This window comes from Thunnus thynnus, chromosome 22 (assembly GCF_963924715.1).
Source record: "Thunnus thynnus chromosome 22, fThuThy2.1, whole genome shotgun sequence".
Classification (NCBI taxonomy): domain Eukaryota; kingdom Metazoa; phylum Chordata; class Actinopteri; order Scombriformes; family Scombridae; genus Thunnus; species Thunnus thynnus.
In genome coordinates, this window is record NC_089538.1 from 1,730,786 (window position 1) to 1,753,206 (window position 22,421).

The 22,421-nt window shown below is 39.3% G+C and overlaps 1 protein-coding gene across 2 annotated transcripts in view; it reads right to left on the bottom strand.

The window, feature by feature from the left end:
* Nucleotides 1–422: 422 nt before the first annotated feature.
* The window catches only part of eml3 (EMAP like 3), a 54,725-nt gene continuing 32,726 nt past the window's right edge, over nt 423–22,421 (bottom strand). For both annotated transcript variants that reach the window (XM_067578984.1, XM_067578983.1), the window contains 18 exons: nt 19,254–19,289; nt 17,974–18,094; nt 17,445–17,594; nt 14,858–14,924; nt 14,464–14,574; nt 13,864–13,959; nt 11,307–11,441; nt 10,759–10,897; nt 9,479–9,630; nt 9,244–9,369; nt 6,898–7,029; nt 6,703–6,770; nt 5,995–6,083; nt 5,459–5,556; nt 4,028–4,115; nt 3,827–3,925; nt 3,612–3,742; nt 423–1,306 (listed from right to left, as the gene is read on the bottom strand). In XM_067578984.1, the coding sequence (XP_067435085.1) occupies nt 1,100–1,306; nt 3,612–3,742; nt 3,827–3,925; nt 4,028–4,115; nt 5,459–5,556; nt 5,995–6,083; nt 6,703–6,770; nt 6,898–7,029; nt 9,244–9,369; nt 9,479–9,630; nt 10,759–10,897; nt 11,307–11,441; nt 13,864–13,959; nt 14,464–14,574; nt 14,858–14,924; nt 17,445–17,594; nt 17,974–18,094; nt 19,254–19,289 (2,045 nt within the window). In that variant the 3' untranslated portion in view covers nt 423–1,099. The remainder of the gene's footprint in view (nt 1,307–3,611; nt 3,743–3,826; nt 3,926–4,027; nt 4,116–5,458; nt 5,557–5,994; nt 6,084–6,702; nt 6,771–6,897; nt 7,030–9,243; nt 9,370–9,478; nt 9,631–10,758; nt 10,898–11,306; nt 11,442–13,863; nt 13,960–14,463; nt 14,575–14,857; nt 14,925–17,444; nt 17,595–17,973; nt 18,095–19,253; nt 19,290–22,421) is intronic.

Below are 22,421 nucleotides of genomic sequence, written 5' to 3' on the forward strand. Positions count from 1 at the left end.
ACATATTGAACTACACAGCAGTATATAAAGCAGTTAAAATGAGCCCCATCTTTCTCATTGTCTATCCCTCTCTCTATATATATATCTATATACATACATATATATGAATGTATATTTGACTTTTGATACTTTATACATATGTAGATTTGTTGATAATACGTGTGTGCTTGAGTATTTTCTTTATTGCATAACTTTTACTTATAACAGAGGTTTCTTTTCATATTGTAGTACTCCTACTTTCACGTCTAAGTTTCATTAACATAATTGAAATAAGAGCAAAATCCCACTTTACTACTGGGGTTCAATCTGAAGTGGTCTCTGACCTTGGACTTGTAGTGTAAACTGGAACTGCAGTTCCTCAACACACAGCACAGCATCCTGGAGCAACACTGCCCACTAGTGACATTTGACACACAATACAGTTTCCAGTCATCAGTTATTTATTAGGAGATTGACAGATGCAACATCACAGTATTCCTGACATTCTTTTAAATATATATAAAACTGTACTAATCATTTTCAAGTGTACTGATCTACTAAAAATGAGAAATTAATTAGTCAGAAATGCTGAGAGTTGATTTGACATTTGAAAAGGTTTGTCACAGTCTGTCTAGCGCAAGCATAAAAACAGCTTCAATATTAGCTCAGATGTCAACCAAACACTTGGAAATATTAAAAAACATATAAAACATTATGTCATAATAAGGCACTTATGATGGCGCACGCCACAATGCAGAACGAGATGGACGTGAAACTAAAACACAGGAATGTTCACTGAAACCAAAGTCTTTGTCACCACAGCAGTCAAGTCATGTTCTGTACCAGCAAACATATGACTTCCAATGATCTTCTCCACATGTTCAACAGTCTGTGCTATGGTAAGTACATCACACTGTCCAGTTCACAAGGATTAAACATGATTATAGAGGTGCATAAGTGTACATTTAATATGAACATTCCTCCTGAAGAGGATTCCTCTACATGTTCTGTATGAAACTGAGGCAGCAGTGGCACCCAAGAGCCAATAACAGGCTGCCGTCCACTGACTTACACGCCTCTCTGGCTGTGTGTAAAAACTTCCCTCTCTGTCATGTCGTTCCTAGCTGGTGGCAGGTTCTGGAGAGCTGGTGGAGGTGGATGAGGCCGAGGCAAGTCTCTCCCTGCTGCCGCCTGCCCCGCCTCCCATCACCTTCCACTGAAGGATGCAGGTGTCCTTGCCGCCCATGGAGAGCAGGTGGGAGTCGCTGTGGGTGAAGCAGACGTTGGTGACGTGGCTGCCGTGGCCCTCATACCTGTGGCTTGGTGCCTGGCGGGAGAGAAAGAGGGAAGACTGTGGATGAACGCACTGCTAATCAAATTATTGTGAAAGCTGTAACTCCATCTGCTCTGGAAAAAAAACAACAGCACCCCCTTCATTTGTTTGTGATGTAAATGAATCCAGCAGAAACCAACCAAAACCACTGTCATCACGCAGAGCAGCTGTCAGACCTGCTGATGAAATCTACATGGAAAGGATCATCAGCAGATGACATGTATAGACCTGCTGATGCAGAACTGGATTTATGTGTATTAGCAGGAGATGATCAACAGAACCATACAGGTAGCTGCTGTAGCTATGATGTAACTGACACGCACTGCTCAAAACATGAAACTACATACACACTCCTCACATTTGTCTCTTGTCACTTTTCATATTGGTTTTATTTGTTTGTAAAGCACTCCATGGTCTTGCAGCAGCCTACATGTCTGACATGCTTGCGATGTATCAAGTTTAGAGTGTGTCTTTTATGGATTTTACCGTTTATTAAAATCTATTTCTATCTCTTTCATTGCTTTTATTTTTACATTTTTAAAAATGTAAGCAGTTAGAATTGCACTAGCCTGTGTAAAAGCTGCCGTACAAATAAAAGGTTGAAGTTGAGGCAAGTCAAATGCTGTTCTATGTGATAGAGTGAATTACAGAGAAGGATGTAAACACAGTTCATTTGGGGAATATAATTAAAACACCATACGGCCTGATTATGTTCAACACATCTGTCTGGAGTTGCAGTGGTGCTATGAAGGCAGGGAAATGTAACGCTTTAGGGTGGAATGGTGGAAATGAACAAGTCAGAATAGCTTTGGAATGGAATTTGCATGTTTTAAAAACAGATTCACTGGCAGGAAGTCCAAATGAAATAAAGGTGGTTTTGAGTGTTAATAAAATACACTTTTAAGACAGTTCTTAACCTCTGATAGTCTTTTTACCAGCTGCTGTCAAGTTGCACAAAGCAGCTGGATTCAATATGTCATCATGAGGTAAAATAACAACTTGTGGAACATCAGTCAGCTTATCCTGCACTACACAACATATGTAGTGAATCTGCTGAAGACTGGTGAACAGTTATTGAGGATGAACCTCAGAGTGTCTGAATATCAAAGCAGGGTATCAGCTCCGTGAAAAACTAACACTGCTTTGGTGACTAGCAGATCCATCAATGTACAGACACAGTCACTGGATTACTGTAGAAAACATGATGATTATAAGCCAAGATGTGAGGTTATGAGAAGCTGCTACTGCATGTGATTTCTAAGCGGATTAGTGGATGTTTATCCTTGATGGACAGTATGTCCTGCTGATTCCAGCTGCAGTTATGACACTGAGAAGAAGTGCAAATGTTGCGTCAAACTGTGTAATCATGTGATAGGTTAACTAAGTGAAAAAAATATCACCAATTCAGAGCCCGTTATAGATTGATATAATAAAGTCCCTCTCCACTCAAATATGTGTTTTGCTTTTTGTTACTTCACTGTGATGTTGTTCTCTTCTCTGTGCAGAATGATGTTTGTTTTCACATTCATCTGCTGAAGAAGGAATGTTTCTCTGTGCTCACCTTAAATCTGTTTAAAACTTGTGACTACATGCATGACTTGTGACATCACAACTTGTCTGGAGCCAATACTGGCCTCATATGTAACTTATAAAAGGATGATGTGGAAACTTGAAGCCTCCAGCGCACATACATTGAGAATGGTCCAGCAGCAAAACTTTTGAAATAAGCAATATTTACATATTCAGGAATGAGAAGGAGTACAATTTATTTTAAGAACGCAGGAACGAGGTAATTAAAAAAAGAATTGGAACATGGAATATGTCTTAAAACTGTCAAGAGATCTTTAATAATAATCATCACTATAACTATAAATCACTGGAGGTTCTCTAGCTGGGACTGTTGTACACTTACACTGTGATGCACAAGTATAATTCTACCTTAACTCTTCTGTTGGGCTGAATCTCCAGATAGAACATTACTAAATCACTAAATCTGACCTGGAGGCACATGAGGAAGGCAGTGTAGAAGCTGCCTGTCTCCTCAGTGATGATCTTGTGGGCTTTCTGAAATGCCACCCTCAAAGTGAAATTATGCAAATCATTTGAGAAATTAAACGTTGCCATTTACAATCTACAAGAAAGGTGACTATGCTTCACACAAAGAATGGAAAAAGTTTGATTTTCAGATGTGACGGACAAAAACTCACCTCCAGTTCCATGTGACAACCCAAAACAGGTTTTTCTACTTTCTTTTACGGAAGCAGTTAAAGAACAGTATTTGCTGTGAGATGAGCTTTACCTTGGGTTTAGGACAGGGGTACTGGAAGAGATGGACTTTACAGAAGTCGTCAGCCACTGCCACCATCTTCTCATTGTGAGAGCGACACAGAGCGTTGATGTCTGTGCCGTCAGAGCCCTCCAACCACACACCTGGAGGACCACAGCGACACAGTCAACATCCTCATTTTCACTTCCTGTCACAAATGTTTGGAAACTTGAGTTTCTATTTCTTACCCATGACGTGGAAGCCCAGCACGCAGGTGTAGGATGCCCATTCTCTGTCTTTGCTCTCATAGCGATTCCTCAACAGTTTACAGCCTGCAGCAATGTCCCCTGTCAAAACACACCCATCTCCAGTCAGATCAGTAGATAAGATGTGGACAACTTCAGTTATATTGTCTGAGGATGTAAATACATGAAGATATATTCACTCACAGTAAAGGATCTCATAGTCGCCTGAGTTAGACATGATGTACTTCCCATCTTTGGACCAATCCAGGTGAGTTATGAAGCTGGAGTGGCCCTGAGTGGACAGATGGAGAGATTTAGTGTCACTGTAAACAGTTTTAATCATAGAGTGCATTATTTGATATTTTTCACTGTCAATAAATCCCATGAAAAGAGCAAAACCAATAATGTGTTAGTCTGTCTCCTCTACCCTGTCTGTGGCTCTAAGCTCAAAGACCACTGGTTCCTACTAGTTCTGCTCTTCAAATCCCCACAGCTGGATTAGAACCATGAAAGCAAATTTGTTTAAAGGTGCAGTGTGTAGAATTTAGTGGTTTCTAGCAGAACACACTTGGCAGAAATGGAATATAATATTTATAAGTATGTTTTAATTAGTGTATAATGATGTGAAAATAAGAATCGTTGTGTTTTTGTTACCTTAGAATGAGCCCTTTATATCTACATAGGGAGCAGGTCCTCTTCCACGGAGCCCGCCATGTTGCACCACCATGTTTCTGCAGTAGCCCAGAGTGGACAAACCAAAAGCTAGCTCTAGAAAGGGCCTTTTGCATTTTTCGCGAGTTTCATGGCCACCACAGGTTCTCCATGCACTTGGAAGGAGGGGGGGGGGGGGGGTATTCAGTTGGTTGCAATCTGCAACCTCACCACTAGATGCCACTACATCCTACACACTGGTCCTTTAAGTTCATGCACTATGTAAGCAAAGTGAAATATTTAAGATGCTAAACTAGATTTTGACACAGGGCCCTTCTACAAGGCACAATATATAAAAATACACAGCAAAAAATGTAATATAGGGGCGCTGTGGTAACACATCATATCCCTCTCTCTACCCATGTTTCCTTTCTCTTTCTCTCTGTATGTTCAACAGTTCAAAAACAAAGTATGGTATACATAAAAATGCAGGACAGGTGATCTGGGTAATCTGGGACGTTTGGGGCTCCTGGGCAGTAGCCATGTGTATCATGTGTTTTAAGTGAACAAGCAATGCCTGGTGGGAAAAGGGAAGGTGACAGAGTGTAGCCAATGTGTTGCATTAGCCCAGTTGCTAACAGTCTGTAAGCAGAAAGCCTCTGATCTCAGATTTGTAGGATCCACATTTGGCACTTTTCTGGTAGCAGGATGGTGTGTGTGAGATTGAGTCAAAAGAAACTACAGTGTAGAATTCATTGTTGGTTTAGCTCTTTTCAGAAATATAGAATATCACCAGACTTATCCTGTAATATTCCTGTGTTATTACATAGGAAGTGGTAACATTCACACGTATGATTTGTTTATATTAGCAGCATTAGCAGTCATATGTACCATGACTGAAAAGGCATAAAAACAAACTGCACTTACAGAAAGTCAAAGGAACAAACGGGTACTTTTAGATATGGATTTTGAGATTCAACTCACGTTACATTTCCCAAAGCGAGCGTAACGTCGGCCACTCTCTGTCACATTGTAGATGTAGATAAAGTTGTCATGAGATCCAACAGCTAAAAAGCTGCCATCTGAAAACACAAGAGGCAATTCACAGAGTAAAGGGGATTTCCATCACAGTTTTCTCTTAGGGGACATATTTTTGGATTTTATTTGTTGCATGTCCTCTCTCCTCATTTCCTGTCACATGTCTACTGCCTACTATTGAAAATAAAGACAAAAATGCCCGAAGAAATACTTAATTTTTTTTGTTTAATCCCTCTAAAAAAAGATTAAAGACAATCCCTTCTAGTTAGCTTTTTAGATTTCATTGACTTCTGAATTTTGAGGTCACCAATAAAGAAATACAGCTCTAATGCAGGAAATGGTGGACTCTTTTAAAAGATGATCCAGTAATTCCACATAGAATTGATTCCACATTTGATTGTGTGGTTATTGACACGGCCTGACCTCTGTGTTCATAATTGTGAAAGTAGTTTGACGACAGAGTGCAGGCAGTGAACTCTGACCTGGTGAGTATCTCATCACAGATAGCTGCTCGTTCCCATCGGTGAACTCAGAGACAACCTCCCTGGTCAGCAGGTCAAAGACCATCCACCTGTTACAGAGATCAACAGGACAGAGATGTGTGTCAGTTATGATAACTGCAGATGACGTGTTACATTAAAGGTAGAAGTAGAAGATAGGCCTATTTGTTTTCTTTACAACAGTGACAGATTGATATCAACCTTGCGGTTGTGTGTTAAAGCTGCTATTATCAATATTTTTTCATGATAATAACAATGGGTCAGATGACTATGTGTAATGTGAAAGGTGTCGCTCATAGTAACAAATTATCACCACCTCTGCAGTTCCCCTCAGCTCTACAGAGCTTTTTACTGTTTTTCTGTCTGCGTCATGCGTTAACCTAAATGAACTGAAACAAAAAAAACAACAACAAACAAACGAGACTGGCTCTGTCCAAAGTTAAAAAATACGCCTACCAACACCTCTAAAGCTCCCTGATTAACACGTTGTATCTTGTTTTTTTAATATGTACACTAACAGAAATCTAAAATGTGTGGTTTTAAGGGGAGTTATATACTGGAACTGCATCAAGTCTTTATGCTAAACTAGGCTAACCACGTCTTGATTCCAGTTCCATGCATAACACACAAACATGAGAGTGGTATCCATCTTCATCTGTGTAATATGTAACTCTAACTGCGTTGTTTTACCTTCCTGTGCTGAGGCCGACTGAAACCACCGATCCAACAGGGCAGAAATCAGCACACAACCCATACTCCTGCCAGAGACACACAGGACTAGTTAACACATGTGTGTCATCAAGGTGTTTTATTCAAATATCAGTACTGTTACTCAGCGGTGAATAGATTTGGTGCATAAAGAAATCTAGGATCAGTGCGTCCTACCTCCAGAGTGATGCCCCAGTCCAGCTTGTGTTCCTCTGTGTTCCACAAACACACCTGCCTGTCATGACCACAGGTGAGGAAGATGTTCACAGAGGGATGTGTAGCCAGCCCCCACATCTCATCTAAATGACCCTGAAACACACACACACACATATAATGAAAATAGATTAATAAAATGCTACTTCCATGCATCAGTGTCAATGCAACCCTACTCTAAATGCTGCATATTGTATTTTAGGTGAATGCATCACAAGTACACACTCAACAGGTGTGAATGCCCCAAAAAAAGCATGAAGGATGCCTTGGCAACAGCTCATTAGAGTCACAAGCACAGGTGTATCTTTGCGCTGGTACCCAACACCAAGCTGGGTGTTTGTTATGAATGATCTGCCAACTCTCCATGTTAAAGCTGGATAAGATACAGCATATATATGTGTGTCAGGTTTCCCTGCAAAAAACATTCCTAGTGACTTTGGTGATATTTTGAGGATTTGCGTAGCCCTTAACCTCTTTGGTCCATGACAAGGAATTTCATAATCTAATGACTTATGTCAATGACATTTGCTGTGCTGACTGATATTCATAAAACCCAGAGAATGATGATGATTTTGGGTGACTCCCTGACTTTTCCTCTAGCACCACTATCCTGCCAAAATATACAAAAAGGATGCAATTTTAGACAACATGAGCTGTTCTTTAACACCACCCTCAGGCTAAAATATCAATATTGCAACCAAGATATCTCATATTCTAACAGGCATATTCATACTCCACAAAATAAATTAATAATCTCATTGGATTTACCTCTGGCACCACCCTCAGGACAAACTTTGCACTTTTATTCCAACTACTGGTACTGCCCGAATAATAACAAAATCATCTGGATGTTGTTCATTCTGTCTGTGGGGTGTAATGATCACTGCGGTCTCTAGGCGCTGCCTGCAAGCCTTCAGAATCTTGCTTTCTGTCTGAAAGTGGTTTCAGTTTCCCACTGATAAAATCATATGTGGGCAGGAAAGCAAAATTCCATCACAAGTGGCCACAGGAGACTACATGCACCCAGTGAAATGCTTTCTGATGCCAGCTGTTGACTGAAATCTGTGGGATCTACGCAGTCTGAATAAATGTGGATACAAAATACTGAGATTAACACGTTAGGCGGACATGGAAGGAAAATGAGTTGTGACCCACACAGTCATTCCAATCTCTGTGCAGTATGTATGTACTCAGTAATTTTTATGCCAATCATGTGCGCAGAAAACTACAAATGGGAGATTAATATACTGCCCAGTCTTATTCTGAAATACTTTCCTGCCCCTGGTTTACTGTGCATCAGGTAATTTGTGGTAGTTTACTTAAACATAAATATGTAGCACATACTGTAAAAACAACAGTATTCTGACTTTAAACTCAGAACCCAAATAAATTTTTCACAAGTGGCTCTAATCCTGTTCCGTACCAAACATATTTAACTTAGGTTTACAGAAGAGTTTAAGTTGCAATACACAACATTCAGCCACTAGATGTTGCACTATAACACCAACATCTCAGACCAAGACAAATGTGTGCGTCGTTTACTCAATAAAGTTGGGAAAAAAAGAGAAAGCAGTCCCTGAACTGACAGCTCAAAAAACTCAGATCAAACTGTCAAAGTAGGCGGTGCTGATCAAATATGGATCAAGATTCTGTTAGTCCGTTGCCTGTTTCTCGCTGCAAATGTTTGCAGAAACATATTTTAGTATACTGTTTAGCTGTAATTTGAGAAAGTCTGTGACGCAGCCGCCATCTCTGGAAACAGACGCAGAGGAGACGGAGGGACTCACATCCACTAACATGCACTAACATGAAAGCACGACCAGACCGGCAACCAAAACAAAGAACAGAGAAGCTCAGATAACAACACACAAAGAAGGAGTGTGACTTCATTCTCTGCTCAGGCAACAGGACTGCTGTTATGTCACTATATCTTTACATAGCAAATAGTTCTTTGCTGACATCTAGTGAGGCTGAATATCGTTTATTGCTCCTTTAATACACTGCAGGAATATTCCAACATTTTGGAAAATACACATTTGCTAACTTACCAGGAAGCTGAGGAGAAGCTCGATACTTATATCTGAGCAAAGCAAGCAGTTTCCCAGTGTTTATGCTAAGCTAGGCTGAATAGATGACCTATCTCTGAAATGAAAAATATCATCTCATCTAACTACTGGAAAGAAGGTAAACAACTGTATTTACCAAATTGTTGAAGTTCTCCTTTAACACAGTACTTGCAATAGAGTTTAACAGCTTCAGTGTAAAAATATCCATTCCAAAAAAACTTGACAAACCCCATTATGTGCATACCTGCACTATAGCCACAAATCCGTCGGAGAAGGTGCCTCTGAGGATAGCATTTCTGGTTGTTCCAACTAACAGTTCCTCCCCATCCACATCTGTAATGGTGCGGACTGCCCCAAACTTCTCTGGAATCTGGACAAATATATCACATAAATCAACAAGGCTTGATCTCAAATTTGAATGTACAGCTCTCTACCAACACACACACACACACACACACACACACACACTTTTGGTTCACCTCACACTCTCTCTCAGGTGCCAGGTCAGCGCTCCAGCGGATGATCTTGCGGTCTTTCCCTCCTCCACTGAGCAGAGCACCACCCTGCAGGGTGCACAGGGTGAACACGCTGCCTTCGTGGGCTCTGGTCTGTCGCATGATCTGGAAGGTCTCTGTGAGACACCAAAGACATATTCAGCTGGTTTATCAGTGCGGATAGAGTTGAACGTAAGCCAAAAATTTTGTCAGTTTTCAAAATAATATATATGAAAAGCTCAAATTTGGAACTAAAAGTTTAAGTACTAATACCCTGAAAAAATTAAATGACTAACTGAAATATAAATGTAGTATATAAGATTTTTTCAACTCATAATTTGGTTTAATTTCTGAAATTTGTCTGAATCCAGTTTTTCAGATTTTGTGATTTGTGACATTTCATATACAAATACAATTTTTGTTCCTAGTACAATATCTATTTTGTTGTCTAGATCTGCTTTTCCTTCACAAGATGGCAAGCAATTTCCCAATTATATATTTTTATTGTTTCAAAAGGTATGTTTTCAGTTTCCAATGTTATTGTTCTTTAACTGATTTTTGGCTCTCTTCTGGTGGTGGGATCATCTAACAGGTGAGCACAGACTGAAAAAAAAGTACAATTTCAAATAAAAAATGAAAATAAATAACAAAAATTGTCCATACCGACAAAACTAACTCATCTAATGGTTCCTTAGTAGCTGTTCTGAATTTTCAATAATAGCACATGACCTTCATCAGCAGATGGATTTGCCCAGTTATTATGGAAATACTGATGTTGAAATTTCCATTTTTAGGGAGCACTTTTCATCCATTTAGGTTTAACATACTTTTATTTGCTTACTTTTCATAGTTTTATTTAGATTTTAATTTCATTATTTTTTCCAGGGCTCAAGATCAGAAGGTCAACTCTCAGTTTCAAATTTTAGCATTTCATCTCATGTCTCCCATAGCTGTAGGTCAGACAGGTCTCTCGGATTGCAGAAGATACTTTCTCATTTTACTAGAGGTAAGCAAGCAATCAAGTGAATTTCCCAAAATGTTAAAAATAACAATTTCCTTTGATATTGGTACCATGCATAAAACAGTGATTGACAGCTTCAATCCAAAAGTGGATTTGAATCTTCAAAAACATATTTTTAAAGTTCCTAGTAAACTCGACAACACTAATCATGAAGCTTGAAAGTATGCCTCGGTTATTTGGTCCCCATTTGTCTCCAAAGGTGTAGCTTCATTGTACTGAGTGTGTTTGGGTCTCCAGTACTGACCTTTGGCTCCTTTACCAAGAGTTTTGATATCTGCTGCTGATTTTCCCCACGTCAGGATGTTTCCCTCAGAGTCTCCAGTCAGAACGTCTCCAGTCAGGCTGAACACAAAGCACTGGATGAACTTGGGCTTCTTGTATTTCTGAATAGAAAAAGAGTATTGTTTTCAGAACAGTGATTTGATCTATTTTTATTACTGGTTTAAAAATAAATACTGGATTTACTCTAGTAATAACATATTTCAAATCGACATTGAAGAGTCCAATTTAAATCAGATTTACTTCTTAGATTATCTCAGATTGTTAGTTTATTTTTGGATTTGCACAATATTTGTATTATTCAGAATTCATTTGTTTCCTCTCAATTTTTAGTTCTCTTTGTTCATGGTACCTACTTCCCTTTTTGCCCTCAAACTGAGGAAGCTGAATTTTAATTTCATAGTACATACACAGACAATAAGGGAACTGACGTGAATTTAAAGATAGAAACTGGCATAAAATTATTTGTTGTCAGGATAAACTGACAACAAGATAAACTCTGGTGTGTCTTACCCCAAAGATGCCTTGTTTCTTCATGAACTGTCCTGCGCTCAGTGTCCAGAAGTAGACGTGGGATTTACCACAGGTGATGATGTTGGTACTGTCACTGGGGTTGAACTCCACAGCAAAAACAGCCTCATTGGTACTCTGGAACACAACGCTAAATGATTACTTCATCAGTCGAGCCTTTGTCACATGGAAACATGAACTGAAAAACTCTATAAAGCTGAGGGGAACTACAGAATAGGTGATTATTTTCTTTGGGTTCATCTCTACAAATGACTCCTTCCACATTACACACTGTCATTTGATATTATGATATAAGTATTGATTGTAGACACTTTAAAGCTGCATTAACTCATTTTTTTGGCCACATGGGGGCAGAATTCCATAACGAGCTGAACATCACACACACACACACACACACACTTGACATATTGTGGCTTTACATAAACATCCAGCAGATATGGAGCAATGTTAGCATTCATTTGCGGTCATGTATGTGTACAGTGGGGTTGTCAGAGCACTCTAAACCCAGGAATCAAGGTTGATAAGAGCACTGAGACTGAACCTAAACAGTTAACTTGTGGGCCATAAAACAATTAACTAAAAGAGACTTAATAGCTCTGTAGAGCTGAGGGGAACTGCAGAGTTGATCTTCACTATAAGCTACTTCTTTAACATGATTATTTTATTATTTCACATATTCATTGTGAATATAAATAGTGCAGCTTTAAGAGCTTCAGAATGCACTTAATGCATCTATTTAAAAGGTGCACTAACCAGTATTTTTATTAAAAAAATGGATCAAATGTATGTGCAATGTGAAGGAGGTCACTCTTCGTGAAGAACCCACAAGGGATTATCATCCAACTCTGCAGTTCCCTCAGGTTCATGGTTCTTTTTAGCATCTTTTAGCTCATTATTTGTTTTAACCACCTGCAACCTCCTTTCCAGCAGCAGCAGGTAGCAAAAAAGCTCTGACAAATCTGCTTTACAACTGTTTGCTAACACTGTAACATGTTAGTCGTAACAACCATGGTGAGATGTGATTAAGTGAAAAGCTGAAAGTATAGCAGATGTTGAGTTTTCAGCTTGTTCTGCTGCCCCCAACTGGTCAAAAAAAAACAAGAATTGCTGCTTTAAGTTAAATTTGTGCATCTTGTATTTTCTACAGAAACCTGATGAGAGCTATGACGGATGTTTTTCTTGAGATGTTTTCTTGCAACCAGACAGACACACAAGATGTAAACTATACATACAGTACGTACAGAAGGTACAGCAACATCGTCTCTACACAAAAAGCTCTATTCATGGGCGTGCTGTAAAGTGGCATATGGACTATTCCACTGCTGTGGAGAGGGGAAGGGGGGTATAATTATCTTGTTCCTGTTGGATGAACTTGTATGTTTATACAGTGTGGGTCAGTGCTGGCCTTCAACACCATGCACACTGGACGCTAAGTTCCAGAAAATATAAGTTCTTGCACAAGCCCATTAAATCCTTGACTTGAGATGATATACAAGTTCAAACACCCTTCTATGCATTCCCATTACTGCATTAGAGAACATACAGACACACACACAGACAGACAAATTCACTGTATAAAATATTTACACTGTTGCCATGACAGCAGTGCTGAAACTGCTTGCAGGGAAGTTTTGGGATAAAAGCCCATAAAAGCATAGCAGAGACACTACCGCCATCTTTCTCCCCCCTTAAACTCTCCAAACAGACCTCCTTTATAAAAAAAAAGCATCTACACATTAAGCATGCAGCCACGCTGGGCATCTGGCAGCAGAACAGCATATCTGTCACTGTGTTCACAGTTCTGCAGCCCGGGTGATCATTTTCACTGAAGGATTCCATTGTTCCGATATGGGTTAAGCATGGGAGTATGAAACCATTGATGGTGACTGATATCGTGATAATTTCATAAATGTCAGATGATGTAAAGCCTATTGAAACTGTAAAAGCATGCCACCCCAGAGGAGTCAGAATGGCAATAAAACCTGTTAAAGGAACAGTATGACATTTTGGGAAGTGGGCTCATTTGTTGTTCAGAGTCAGATGGGAAGTTTGACACCCGATCCAGCTCTTTGTGTCCAGTACAGCGATAGGTCAAAGACGTTTAAAGACTAGAAGCAAGGTGTACTGCTAGCCTGCCTCTGTCAAATTTCTGAAACGCCATTTATTTTTTACCACCACATTATTTTTGGCTACATGAGGGAAGGGGAACACCTCAACAAGCTGAAAACACATCTGACATATTATCACTTTAAAAAATTGTTTTTTCTTGCTCATTTTTTAAAAAAGTATCCATGTCTCTATTATCAAGCTATCATTTTATTATTGTAACACTGTAATATTCAGTGTGGTTGGCCTGTAGTAACTTGACAATACACAGTAACAGGACTTCAAACAGTGTTTCTGCTTGGAATAAATCTGGTGATAAGTATCCCTACCATAGTAAAGGAGTTGGAAAATTCAGTGACTGGGAACATAATGTAATCGCACCTAAAGCCTGTTAAGTTCATTTACACTTTACCATAACCATACTGTTCTTTACCTTGACCTCTGCATGCTTGGTCCCCTTGTTGCAGTCCCATACTGACAGCATGTGTTCATTAGAATCATCAATCACACAAAGGAACGCTCCAGAGTCCTGAAAACAACATCCCAAATGAGTAAAGGCCAGTTAAAAAAACATGGTAAATTCACTGTAATGTACATTTCCACAGTCACTAATTCCACCAACAGTCATGTCATACTCACCACTCCGCTGCTCTCACTTACTTTTTGTAACAAAAATACTATCTTCATTCACTGCTACTTTGCCATTTTTTGACAATGTTAAGGTGCTGTCAACGAAAGTCAATACTACTTGTTGATTTTTCATATTAAAAGCCTAACAGGAAAGAAAAGAATGGAAGATTTTTCCAGTGACTGTAGCTTAACAGCAATCCAAAAACAGCATAGTTAAAGCAATGGGAAATAATTGTTGAAAAGGAAAAGCAGCAGAGTGGTGTGTATGACATGACTGATGGAATTATGCTAAAAAAGGTCTGTCTCTAATATAAGCCTATTTCAAATAAAGGTCTGATTCTCTCAGCAGTTGAGGTAAATAAAGGCTATTATTTGAGACAGCATGTTATTACAATCAACTCACAGCAAAGGAAAATGCAACAGATCCCACTCCTCTCTGGAAGGTTCCCAGACCGATCTGCTGCAGGGTGACCAGGGTGGTGGAGTCCCAGATATGAACACAAGGCTGTAGGGGCTGACACACCACACACACGCACACACACACGCACACACTGCCTGTTATTTTTGTGCAAAAATTCAATACTTTTTTTGAACTGGTCGTAAAGTGGTTTAGACTGCAGCAAAATACAGTATATATGCATTGGGGTTACCAGGGAGATTTCAACTTTCATAGCAAATTGGTTAATGAATAAAAGCATGTATGCTGCATGTGTAAGTAAGGAAATACTGTATATAGTATTTAATGATGTCAGAATTCTATTGAGGATCCAACAGAATGGTATCACAGCAGTAGATACCTTGTCTTTATCCACCCCTGCTGTCTGGCCAGATGCCACTCGCACCTTGTCAGGATGGATGGTGAGACTGCAGGAAAAGCAAAACAAATGTCACTAAATAAAAGGAAGGTGTTATATAGGGCTTTTGAACAAAATCCTGTTCAAATATATTACCTCATTGCAACATATCACTATATGGGATTCTATCCACTATGGCAAAATGAAGAAAAGTGCTCTTACAGTCAAGTGCAGATATTTTTGGTTGTGTTGGCTCTGTTCTCCAGCACTTGGATTTAAAATGACTATAAAGGTTAAAGCTCTGACTCCCAGCTTTAACTTGAAGGTGTTCATAGCCACTACAGTTGAATAGTGTAATTGTAGCCACTTTTAAGCACAGTAGCTCCTCAATTTTAAAGGAGTAAAAACAATTAAACAAATTGAAATAAATCTGAATGAAGTGATACATTTAAAGGTACACTATGCAGGATTTTCCTAAAAAACAAAGTATAGACTCTTACAAAAAATGATCCTCTCATCATCACTTATGACCCACTAGAAGTGTGTGGCAGTGTATTTATCTGCAGAGACTCTGCCCTCTGCTTGTATTTTCTTATTATTTTGCTGTGTTCAGGATACTTCTGGGAGTCAACCTTTGGGCCGTGGTTGTGTAGCCCCCAGCCAATAACAGTGGCAGGGTGTGAGGTTGGGCCCTTAGCGTAGTGACCAGGTTACATCGCTGTCTCCGTCTCTCTCCTCTGCTCCGCTCTGCTCTCATTCTCTATGTCATGGATGTATAAAGACCTTCAGGTCTGTGTGTCTGCTTGAGCGAGGGCGGGGCTGAGCTTGTATAAAGGTGTGCAGAGGTGTGGGTGTGTTTATTTGCGCTTTAGAACGTAACCGCCGTGAAACAATCAGACAATAATGTTGTATTTATCTGATTCACGGCTGTGTTCTCAAACTGAAAACACAAAACACTGACATATTATCACCTTGCAAAGTTGTTTTGACTCACATGTTAGCAAAGAGTTTCCCATTTATACACTCAAAAGACACAGAGAAAGATTCATGTAGAGGTGTGTTTGTGTCAACCTGAACTTTGTCTGGCTGCTATTTGATGCAGGGCAGGTAGCCCACCAATCAAGGTTTTGTAGGCTGGATCAAGATCCATCTTTCTACACAGCTACACCGAAATAAGCAAGAGAAAAATGGCCACAGAAATGGCCACAAGCATGGATGACATGGATGCCACTGTTCAGGATGATTTAAGTTGACTAACAAAGATAACAACTCTCAACAAAATGGCAAAGTCATAATCAAAATGACCTTAAAGCTGAAATTTAGCACTTTAAATTCATAGTCATTGTTTAATTTCAAATCAAATGTGATGGAGTACACAACCAAGGAAATGACAAGCGTGTCAATACCCAAATAAAATTTGTCTACAGCTCTTCTATGTAAATGAAATCCATTTAAAAACAGGTTGCAGTTGAAAACAGGTTTCAAAAAGCAGGATTTTTTTGGTCTCTGAGGTCAGTTTAAAAAGCATATGGTTGGATTTATTTCACCGAGTACATCTGTGTTAATGTCTTAACAGTCGGCTAATTCCCAAACGAGTCTCAATATTTCAGGTCAGGTTGCTCATATTCCCGACTTCATGTTGAGAACCTGGCATCAGTTTGGGATTGGGATTCAGTGTCATGTGTCGAGAAAACAGGCATTGAATTTCAATTCACTGTTCACCGTTAAGGCCAAGTACAGTGCGTGATGCCAGGAATCAAGCAGTAGGAAAGTCCCCTGCCTCTGGCACCTGATTCAAACCTGTTTGCTTTTTTTTTTTATCATAGCTGTCAAAAGAAACATAAAATTACATCTATTTTCTCAGCCAAAACTCACTCTGTATAGTGTTGTGGTTAAAGTGGTTCAGAAGCATGTGGTAACATGCCCCTCAGATATCTAGTGCATACAGTAAATTCTGTGCTGACCTTGAGCAGTTTTAGTTTTTGGGGAGTTACATGCTGGAACACTACTTTGGAGTGTCTCAGGATATAAGGTACAAGCACAGGTTTTAGCATATTTTTGTTTAGAGCCAGGCTAGCTGCTTCCTCCTGCTTCCAGTCTTTATGCTACGCTAGGCTAACCATGTCCTCACTCCACCTTAACACATAGGCATGAGATTGATATCCATCTACTCATCTCACTCTCAGAAAGAAAGCAAATAAGTGAATTTTCAAATCTTCAAATTAAGAAAGAGTGGTTGCCTGTTTGATGATAATATTAATGACTACACTGATGTTTGATACGGTACCAATTATTCAAGTTAACTCTGAACTGGGCATCTATAGAGTATAGAGAGACTATAGAGTGCCCAATTCAGATTATGACACAATGGATAGTAATGCATTATACTGTGTATATGATTTCCCCCCAAAAAGTCACATAGACAGTAGACTGATGATCTATGTGCTAACCACTATATTTCGACTTTTCTTTCCTGAATTCTCTAGCTGTTTCCTAGGGCAACATCAAAAGTTCTCAACAGCACTGAAACACCTAAGGTTCATTTTATGTCATCTATGGATATACTGTAGTTGATATATAATCCACTGACCAGCGGACGCAGTCTGTATGTTTGCGATAGTGGCGTTGTGTGCGGTTGTTGATGTGGTAAAGGACAACAACGCAAGCGATGAAGTACACCGCCTCGCCTGTCGGAAGGAAGTATAGGTTGGCCCGACAGTCCCGACCCCGGTAACCATAGCTGGCATGGAAGGGTCAAGGTGATGTCATTCAAGTGAATCAGAGGTTCCTTTCATTCATTAAAGGAACAGTTTACGTCATTATTGATTGATCTGCATGAGGAAATCTGAATTTTTACACATTTTTTGCCAAAATGGAGGCGAATAAATAATTAAGTTTTACTAAACTAGTTTTTAAACATATGGGACTCACAACTTCACAGCCACAGTAAATATGTGGTCGATACTGCTCTCATAGACACTAGACTACCAGAGATACTTTCCAATTCAGACAGTGTGGTTTGAATCCAGGAAATAACACCAGAGTGAAATCAGCGGTGTCTGAATGTAACATAACTCTCATAAATAAGAACAACTGGCTGTGGCATTCTGGAAGGATACACCCAATCCAGCTCCAGTCTCTCAGAGGGCGGCTCCATCTTTAGGTCTTCATAGTTCTGGATGTTAGAGGGGATGTACATTGTTATCGGCCGGCCTCGGATGAACATTTTGATTGATTGTCCTGGAAAACAAACACAGTATAGTTCCAGTAATGTAGTGGTAAACAGATAAATATGGGTGTTTTATTGTTTAATTTCCCTTAATGTAACCTATTATTACTTCTAACATTAGTTTGATACCTACCATTTATTCTGTTGTTTTATCACCTATGTAAACTCTAACATTTTGTCAAGGTCACACGGATATTGTACTTGAATGCTGTTATGCTATATAAAGGGCGAGTATATTATGTTTAGGAGCATTTACACTCCACTGGATCCCTGATTAATTTACAGGAAATATGATGTAACAAGAGCAAGAGTTCTGCGAGGCTATGTTTGGTCACAGCAGTGCTTAGAGCTAACATCAACATGCAAACAAGGTTTAGCTAGCATGATAAGCATTTGCTACTTAACACTAAACATGAAGTATAGCTGAGACTGATGGGAATGACATTTGATTTGAAGGTATTCAGAGCTGTAGCTAACAATGAGGATACTGAGGTCATGTTATCTGTATTTTACCAACCTGAAGGGAGTTAACATTCTACGGTTAAACACAATGGGAATTTTCAAGGATGATTCCAGGATTTTTACTCAGTATATTGAAATTTGAGTATTTTTGTCACATATACAGTATATCTTCAACAGAAAATAGTAAAGCTTTGTGCGACTGGTAACAGGCTTTTTCCACTTAAACTACATTAACTCATTGTTTGGCCACTTAGGGGCAGCAGAACAAGATGGAAACAACAATAAGTGACATATTATCACCCTATACAGTTGTTATGGACAAGACGTTAGCACACAATTGCTCATTTACAGTGCACGTTCAATAGATACAAAGCAACATTAGTATTCATTTGGAGTCATGTTTGTGTCCACGTGTATCTTGTCTGATTATTACATTACAAGGTTCTTATGGTGAATGTGTTATCAAACAACACCAACAGCAACATTATCATCCCATTGGAAATGAGTTCATGTCCACTGAATGAATCTAAGTTCAATATTCCAGTTTTTCTGGTTGGCTGCCAACAGACAACAGAGGAAGACTGTCTTTAATAGGAAGCACATTGCTAATATATGTACAGTGTGCTGCTGGAAAAATACAGCGTGCTCTGTTGACCGTCCCTGCATAAAAAGAGCTAAAGATACAAAGTGACATAATAGCAGGTCTACCTTGGCTGTAGGTTCCTCTTCTGGACCCTGGGGATCCTGTGTGAGAATGAAAGCACGAGGTTAGCCAGACAAATAAACACCAAGATCCTCGGAGCATTAAATCACAGCTGATTCTAGCCATACCTGACCTAGCTTTGACTTTAGGAATCCCTGAGGATCTATTCCCAGTTTATACAGGTTAGCTCTATGAGCTTGGAAATTCAAGCTGGGTTATATTTTCCTTTTCCAGTTCTTTTTGTGATGTCTAACCTGGATCTTTTACCTTGGCAACTGTTCTGTTTTTTATGAGACTGGAAGGTGGTGTGGAGGCAAACAGCAAGGCTGAGCAAAACCGAAATGTGATTGCTCAGACTTTTAACCATCCATCTCTCAGACCATGAACTAAAAGGCCAGAGAGATTGGGAGTGGGGAGATAGTGTGATGACACCTTGAGAGGAGAGTTAATGAGACAGGATCCTCAGTCCAGCAACCACAAACATCATGGAACAGTAAAGAAAGCAGACAGAAGAAAAATTAACTCCCGTTTCACCCTGTTGTGGGACAGGGTGTGCCGTCCAATGTAGGGCTGGGTATCACTATTTTTCTACTAGTTTTAACAGTGCAAGACATTACCTGAGTTTTGGTACTGATACAAAATCAACACTGCACAGTGCATCACTTTGAGAGATACTTCTTCCAGAAAACACGTTTCAATTTAAACCAAATGTTAATGTTAAGCTCAAACTGAAATTTGAATTCTTGTCACTTTTTGTGTAAAATATACCTATAATGACACTGCAGATGTGATGTACATCTATAGTTTTTAATGGTTCCCATGACAGTGTTTGACTAACATCTGACAGTGTAGCAAGGAGACATTCTGTCAGCTTCTATGGTGTGCTACTTACTTTGAGAAACGTTATGCTGTAAAGCATACAAATATTGTACAATACAAGACATGTTTCTCCTTCTTAAGTAAGTCCACGTAGCCTTAGCTATCAAGCATTAGAGAATCAAACCCAAATGTTAGCACTGATCCCCACTAAATGCTACTTTACATGCATGTTATTTCAACACCTGCTGAGTCTCCTGCACATTCAGTGTTGTGTTCGTCTTGAATTTAAATGTCACTCAGTAATGTGCAGAGAAACATAACAGGTAACACACAAAGTAACAAACGGTGTGAAATAAGAGGTAACGTACAGAGCAAAGCGGGGAGGAGTAATGCAGGGGGCACCCTTCTAGTTAACTGCCCGTTAGGCTGTTGGAACTGAATGTTATGTGGAACTATTTATAGTGCTCACACATACGGGTCGAAACAAACACTGGGGGATATGTGTTGATTTCTTTGCAAATATGATTTTCAGTTATTAAGTATTTGCTTGACTCTTGACTCAGTGCTTTGCCTAAATAAAATACATTCCTCAATTGGGCAAGTTACAGTAAATATGGTTGATTAAAGAATAAGTAAAGATTATTAATCTGGCCAGGCAGTAGATGTCAGCTTTCCATTGACAGTTATAAATATCCTGTGCTACTGACACATTTCAGTTGGTACAATATTTCAAAGTAATAAAAACTGTTTGAGATGTGTCCTATGCCCTAATCTAAAAAGCTCAACTCATACCAGGCACAATTATCACTCAAATGAACAAGAGTTAGAGGAGATCCAGACAGAATGAGACAGGGAAAGACTGAAAAATGTTTTTTTGGCCTCCTCCTCTGCAGAGCTGGCCATCCATCATTCCGTCAGGAGATTTGGAGTGGTGCGGCGGCTCGGCTGACCACAATGGATGTGATTCCAGGCAGCGCCCTCGGCCCAAACAGGCCCTGCAGTGTTTTGCTATACAAGAATTCACCTAAAATAAGTGCTGTGACTTGGAGTGGAAATGTCCTGTTGAGTGATATTTCTGATGTTCAAATGATATGTTTAGCCTTAAAGATGACCTGGTAACTTTCAGCTGGATGTCAAGCTGAGTTAAGCAGTTTTATGTTGACAGTATTTAGGCAGTATTATGTCGACAGTATTGAGGCAGGTTGTCCTGAGGGAAAAGTTTGAACTGTATGGACTCCCTGTAATGACTTTTTAGTTACTACTACACTTACTGTATGTTATTGCTGTATTTAAAGACCATTCACATATATGTAAAACATCTGTTGGTAGAAAAGATGTGCTGACTTACATACTGATTAAAATAAACTGTACTTACAGTGTGCTTGCAATGCTTTGATGATTAAATTACCCATGAGCACTACTTTACAGAGGACTATCATCTTCTTCCTTTTACACATAAAAGACATAATTCATGAGAAATAAAACACATTTTTACTCAATTCAATACACTAAGAGGTTTTGCTGCTACAGCCTAGCTTGTCCTGGTATGACCAGTGGCTTATGGTGACTAATGTGCAGTGAAACTGACATTAATGAGTCAGTTTGCCAACTTTATGACTCTTCTCTATTTGTGCTAATGTTATGCTAGCCAGTGTTTTAGCATTTATCAGTGTCCCTTGATTATTGACTGTGGCTACAGTGGGTGCTGTTAAGCAAAAGAAAAAACAACCTCTTCAAGCAAAATTACAACCCAAAATCAGCCATTTAGTTTTACTTCATAATTCAGTCTGACACTTTGTTCATGTTAGCTGTTTCTGTTTGGAAGGTTGGGTTATTTTGTCCTAAGGACTGTCACTTTTTAAAAAGTTTGAACGAATGAGAACATATAATTCATTCAAATTAATTTGAACGCAATCCATGCAGCCTAACTGGAAAATCTGATAAACCAAAGTGATGATTAAACAAAGTACATGCAAGCAAATATTCCTGGTAAATTACTTAGTAATGTGAATGCTATATTTCTACTGTTTCTAATGAGTTGTAAAATCCAGTTTTAGCCCATCCTCACAAAAAGATAAAATTCAGCTGGCAAAAATGACCTATAGTTATGTTTACGCCATCTAGAAGCCATAGTAATTACCACCTGGGGAAGTGACGCTGCTCAGATGACGTCAACATAAAGTGACTTCCTTATTATGAGGAGGCAGGTTGGGTGGACAGCTAGAAGTAAGCTAGAAAAAGTGGACTTTGCTGCAGGAGACCACTGTCAGCTTCCCGTTTCCAACCATGAGTGTCATGTTTCCAACCACGAGGGGACATTTTTTTAAAAAACGTAACAATGTCACAGTTTTATT